At 37.7% G+C, this 6,443-nt stretch overlaps 1 protein-coding gene across 1 annotated transcript; it reads left to right on the top strand.

Annotated features, from left to right (window-relative positions):
- Window positions 1-1,172: 1,172 nt before the first annotated feature.
- Window positions 1,173-6,421, top strand: LOC106159622 (uncharacterized). The gene is made up of 5 exons (XM_013535942.2): window positions 1,173-1,191; window positions 1,380-1,449; window positions 2,430-2,648; window positions 4,820-5,038; window positions 5,611-6,421. Exons 2-5 carry the CDS (start codon window positions 1,389-1,391, stop codon window positions 5,832-5,834), a joined length of 723 nt encoding a protein of 240 aa, XP_013391396.2. The 5' UTR covers window positions 1,173-1,191; window positions 1,380-1,388; the 3' UTR covers window positions 5,835-6,421.
- The last annotated feature ends 22 nt before the right edge of the window (window positions 6,422-6,443 follow it).

A 6,443-nucleotide genomic window follows, 5' to 3' on the forward strand; every position in this document is an offset into this window, starting at 1 on the left:
AAGCCTGAGAGTTGCAAGAAATTAGTTTTGCCTTATTAAAGGTATCTTTAATCTACCGATCATTGTAATCCCATGTTAATATATCTGTAGCCTCCGTGCGGTCTAATATCCTCAAATACACTAGAGTATTTTTTAACTTGTACACCATACCTGTGTCCTGTCGTGATGTCACAGAGGACAAGGGGCTGACACGGCGTCCCAAATATGTGACGTTTAACCCTGAAACTTCACTGGTAAAATATGAAGACAATTCCAGTGAACAGCAGGACGAGGAACAACACAGCATCTTCAAACGGCCGGCCTGCTCGTCCCCGACTTCAAGATGCTCGCTCGGACATTTTATTTCTGAGCTACGTGCTACCCTGTAGTCTCGAAATAGGGATCTGATTTATGGCCATTGATAAATACATTTCTTATTTTATTACCAAAATGTAACGTTCAATAAAATATCGAAAAAGTCATATTTTCAAACACGCCAGATTTCATTGATTGCTAGGAGAGTGAACGAATCTTAAAACATTAGACCAAGTCGCATTCATAAATGAATTGCAAAGATGATAGTTCTCATTATGAAAAATAAAAAATGTGACCCCGCGAACTGACACGAGCAGTCGGCTTAAAATGTAAACCCGATGATCATCGTAAATTTTAACGAGCTTTAACGGACAGCGTTCACCCCGGAGACCCGTCTTTGCCTCATGTCAAACGCTAAGTTTCATAAAAGAACAATTCGTCTTGTTATCTACCTTGATAACATAAATACTCTAACTCCGAGGTTGATTACACAGAGAATTGTCAAGTGTTCATTTATGCGTACACACTGTATGCCAAATAATAGACAACTATCAGAGTTCTACCTGAGATTACCTTCACTGGCATATTGACAGTATACTGTGGCGTACTTAACTTGATCAACATCATGATAACATTAAGAATCCACGTGCCACTTCATATAGCCCAAGTGAGGGGAGAGACTTTCCCATTGTCTTGCACAGATTCACATCTCGTGCCGCTGCCCATAAAGACGCTGTTAACGACTCGGCGCACTTGAAATACGACAGTTAAAAAAGTGCCCACTTTGTTTAACCCCCGACTCCTAATAGATAGGGTCGCATCTGGTTTAACAAAAAGTTAATTGTCGACTTGATCAGGTATTAACAATCTACTGCTGTGTTGGAATCCCCCGGCAAGGTATAATTAATGAAATACCTATGCATATGTATATATTTAAATACGTGTCTATTATTCAGGGCCCGTACGGGGATTTCTTCCAGAGTAAGATCAGTAGGGAGTGTGGATTACACAGGGGAAGGACGTGCCCTCCACAGTGAACTTGAGTAGTACACCATTATAAGCTTATTGCTTTCAATTATTTTCAGACAAGAAGGATGGGTTGTCTTAAGTTTGCTCTCGCCGCCTTCGTGGTCACTGTGATCATTTCTGAAACCGGTAAGTGGGATATGTTTACACGATTTTTATTCTTGTGTTGAAAATCAGATCCCTTGTTTGCATGAAATACTAAAGCTTTGCAAAGAAAATTGCTCCAGTCATTCAACTTGTTAGTGTTTTCTTGGGATATAAAAAAAATCTAACATAACCCCGGGAAATCCATGATTAACAAGGATAGGCGGCATGTCTGTCTGGAAATGCCCGGACGAGACCACTCCCATCTGTCTACGTGAAGATCACGTCTTGTGAAATTAAGAGGCCGGTGTATCTCTCAATGTCTTTACATCTTACTCATCACATTAATATTTGGCATGAGTTTAAACAATGCAAACACGAGCAGAAAGCGCGGGAGGGGCCTTTGAATCAGGACACGTATCATCACCGTTCATATCCCTATACGGAAAACGCACTTCAGTAGACGAAGTTTACCGCAGGAAATTTTTAGTCATGTTTACTTTTTCTGAATATAAACAATGCTATTAATTTTCGTAGATCCAAAAATGTTGCCTACCGTATATCATGTAGAATGAGAAGAGATGGGATGGGCGTGGTTATTATATCGAGACGTTATCCCTATGATCAGATCTATCCAAGAGGGCATTAGTTAAACTTGAAATTATATGATTTGTTTTAAGTAACGTCAGCGTGATGTTTGTGATTTATGTCAGTTATATTTCGTACTAGCATCTTGGTTTAAGTTGTAGAAGAATAGGAGGAGCCTGGGGGAAAGCATCCTGTATCAAAATAACATTTTAGTCTACTGGTTCTCCAGGCCGCCTGGGGCGTGTTTGCATTGTTTAAACTCATGCCAAAAGGAAGTGGTTAATAAATGAACAAATTTACAAAAATAAAAAAAGAAAGCACTGATATCTGCCGCAGTTTTACCCACATTTGATGCGCAGCATGGCCGACTGCAGATGTAATGGACCTGTCTATAAACTTCACGTGAAATAAAGATGCAAGTTCTCTTTTAATTTCAGTGGCTCAATTCACATGCAGGGGTTTCCCAGACGGCTTGTACGCCGATCCCAAAAACTGCACCAAATTCTACCAGTGTGACAGCGAAAAGCTGAAGTACTCCCTGACGTGTGCCCATAAGTCCCCCGAGGATTTCTTTGCCCGTGACGATGAGAAGTGCGTCCTTCCAGCCAACCACCTGTCGGAGTGCACAATGAAAGGAAAGAGACTTCCATATGGAGGTGAGATATCACGCACACTTATATTTAGTTGAATTAAATTTAAAAATTCGTTTCATGGGCAGTGTATATATATCTCTCTCTCTCTCTCTCTATATATATATATATATATATATATATATATATATATATAGAGAGAGAGAGAGAGAGAGAGAGAGAGAGAGGAATAAACACCAAAAATTTGGTCCTAGATCTTTCAGTCCTACTGTGCATCTTCAGAGTTTATTGAGTTAATAATCACACATAGCGTTTTTTACTACATACATATATACATACCAGCAAATGTATACTATAGAACACGCGACCTTGTAAACTTAGTATGCACAAAATCGACCTGAGTTCATTTTTCAAAATTCAAAAGTTTTACAAAATTGATGACTTGCTGGTGTCATTAGGACAGGGAACACCTTGCATTAATAAATACAGTAGACCATCTTTTTTAATTTTACACAACAACAAAATTACGTTTATATAAAAACCAATTGGTACCACGAAACGCAAACCACTGTCTTGTGAAAGTGACACAGAATGGGCCAATTTCCATGTTTACTTTGCCCCACATAAATGAGCATTTGTTTCAAAACGGGCACATTAGATATTTAATGTGATTCCGCCTGCACGCTAGCTGTCTCCGTACCCAGTACTCTCTGACCACAGAGGTCGCTAGTAGTATCTTACATACTGATGTACTATGCTAGAGACCTGCGTTATCACAGGGTGGGACTCCGCTCTACAGTATGCCGCCTCAGATACTCATACATACCTCGGCATATTTGTGACTAAGACATAAGTAAATTGGATGACCTTTGTTACCGGTATATTATTATTATTATTATTATTATTATTATTATTATTATTATTATTGTTGTTGTTGTTTAGGTGTGGTAATGTCTTAAAATGTCAGCGTGGAAAGGAAAATCTGCCGGGGATAGCTCGTAAAAGAATTATTTTGATGCAAAACTACTCACGACAAACGTTTTCAACCAAAGTATTTTGCGTCAGTCACACACACACACACACATATATGTACCAATGCATCAGAGCTCTATTTATATATACACCAATGTATATCTAACAATATATATATATATATATATATATAGATAGATAGATAGATAGATAGATAGATATACCAATGCACCAGAGCTCTATTTATGTACATGGTACCTAGTTGTCCGCTGAGATAAAGTACAATTCATCCTGTTATCTTCTCTAGTCATCTCGCCACGCGTGCCACCTTCAATAATGTCTGTGTGCGTTATTTGCCGTATAGCCGGTGTCATGTACAAGAGATGGCTCTGTGAAAACAGCTAGGGGGCAGCTCTATCGCGTATTACACATTGTTACACTAAACATGATCACGGTGGTTCTTTCTTATCCGCGGGTGATTTAGTATTGAGTCAATATTGTGTTGAGAAAAGAGATTATGTTTCTAAATCAGGAGCCTCTGAGTAGCCCACGTTTTGTTAGATACACAGGGAAAATAGAAGGGACCCTCATTCGTATTCGCTTATCATTTTTTTCAAATTATATGATTATTCTGATAAATCTATTTTTATATCAATTTATCAAATTTGTGTTTATTTACTCTTGCCTTTCAAAGTATGCCATCGAATATATGTTAAATACTGTATAATGGAGAATAAGACGTCTTCTGCTGTCACAGTGAAATGCACATATGCTTTATTCATTGTAACGTATGCATCTACATGGATAAATGAAAATGTACAAAAGGAATGCAAATATAAATAAATATGAATTAAGTTAAGTAGTGATATTGTACGACTCCTTGTATGAAAAATACAAAACATATTTGGCAGAGCCCAAATGGCTCTACCTACTCAACTGGTAATGGGTGCAGCACAGTCCCTTTTTTGGAAGGCTAACCATAAATATTTGGCAAGAGCAATAATATGTTAATCCTTACCAGTCATTAGTGTTTTAAATTTGTCCATTCTGTTTAGATGCTCAAAGTTACTATGTTGTTTTTTGTATACTGAATAAAGATCATATCGGAGGTCTGCATAAAGGGGGCATGACACTAGGAAATGGATTTCATCTTCTATTTCGCCAGAATGGCACTTTTTGCAAATTCTGTCTCCTTGGGGAATTTCGTATACTACATGTAGTTACCATACACATTGAATTATACATCATACTTTATGATATTCCAGGTGAGGGCTCTTATGTCTGTCCTGGCCCCGACTACAAGCTGTTCGAGCACCCCGCCGACTGTGTATTCTACTGGGAGTGTAATAAGGGGGCCGCCAGCGTCAGGAGTTGTAACGGAGGCATGTTCTTCCAGGTAGATACCACCAATCCTTTTGGCGGCAAGTGCGTGGCCTATACAGAGGTCAAAGAGAGCTGCTCAGTACGCGGAAAACGCTACACAGGTAACGTGCCGTTATGTTCTTTGTTTTCTTCGGTGATAAAGTGCTTCCTTTCCTTTTTTGAAAAAAGAAAAAAAACACAATATGACTATAAAAATGAAAAAAGATAAAAAGGTGACCCAATAACAGAATGAATAGACAAACACACGTGAATGGATAAATGTATCAACAACATTTTATCAGTTGCCGCTATCTCAAAACAGCTGCGAAATGGTCATCTTTCGTCTTTGGAAACGTTTAACAATTTTTTATTTCCACTGCAAATCTGAATCTGATGTCTATACTCGATTATTCCGTGCATGGCTTCATAAGCATGAATACATTTCTGTACCATTTACTAAATGCAGATTAAGAGAAATGAAAGGGTGGAGGAGTTGTTGAGAGTTGTTGTGTTAGAGAAGATTGCATTTTTTAGCAGTTATTGCATCTGTCACAAATCCCTTCACTTCAAGTGTAGGTTTAAAAAAATCCATCTGGTCCTTTAAAGACACGTGCAATAACGGATAGGTTATGGTTCAGCCTATATTGTATTATAACGATGTATTTAAGACCTATGTTTGTGTTTTTGTTAACAGAGGACGAGAAAGAAGCCCTGAAGAATTCCACACCAGAACCTTCTGCTGCTCCTACCTCCGGTGCCACCAATGCTCCATCCGGGGACCAGGCGACAGGCGGAGATGCTGGCGGAAAATCCAGCGGAACCGGAAGTAGCAGCGATTCCAAAAGCGGCAGTTCACGTTTGTTCCTAGATGTCGCATCTGTCACAGTTCTTATTGCCTCTGTAATGCTGTGGTATTAGATTTATATAGTTTTACTTTTTCAAATATGTAAACTTTAATTTTGCAATGCGCTTCCATAAGATCCAGGTGGGAGAGCAATATGTGTGACAGTCCATGTATTTCATTTGGATTTTTACATATGAAAACGCCGCAACCGATGCCAATTTTTTACAAATATATTATTTGTTTCTCATGTACATTGCTTATCAGTCAAATAACTAAAGAGGTGTTTATTTATTTATTTATTTATTTACTTATTTATTTATTTATTTTTATTGTTCCCGAATGTATAAGATGCATTTTATACAAGCTACCAGTATACCTACAAAATGTAGAATAAGACGGTTGACCTCTATCCCAGAATGTCACGATATTGAGCATTCTTTATTTGTAATATATTTAAACATGAAATACTTTCTGAATTTTGGATAATGTATTGTAATTATTCAGTGAAAAGTGCACGTTAAAATAGAATGTTTTCGTGCAAACTGCATCCCTTCTTGTAGAAAGATGTTTGTAGGTTTTTGCATTTACTAGTAAGAGGTAAATAAAAATGTGTACAATTATTGTTTTTGATCGTAAATCATATTAAAAAATATAAAATGTGCATTAAGATTTTATTATTATTT

This window comes from Lingula anatina, chromosome 4 (assembly GCF_051362555.1).
Source record: "Lingula anatina isolate TDL-2025a chromosome 4, LinAna3.0, whole genome shotgun sequence".
NCBI classification, from domain to species: Eukaryota; Metazoa; Brachiopoda; class Lingulata; order Lingulida; family Lingulidae; genus Lingula; species Lingula anatina.

Excerpts from the sequence above, each read along its gene's own strand:
- LOC106159622 (XM_013535942.2), top strand. The coding sequence starts at position 1,389 with ATGGGTTGTCTTAAGTTTGCTCTCGCCGCCTTCGTGGTCACTGTGATC. Across the intron at positions 1,450-2,429 it reads TGTGATCATTTCTGAAACCG|TGGCTCAATTCACATGCAGG; the intron begins GTAAGTGGGATA and ends TTTTAATTTCAG. Across the intron at positions 5,039-5,610 it reads ACGCGGAAAACGCTACACAG|AGGACGAGAAAGAAGCCCTG; the intron begins GTAACGTGCCGT and ends TTTTGTTAACAG.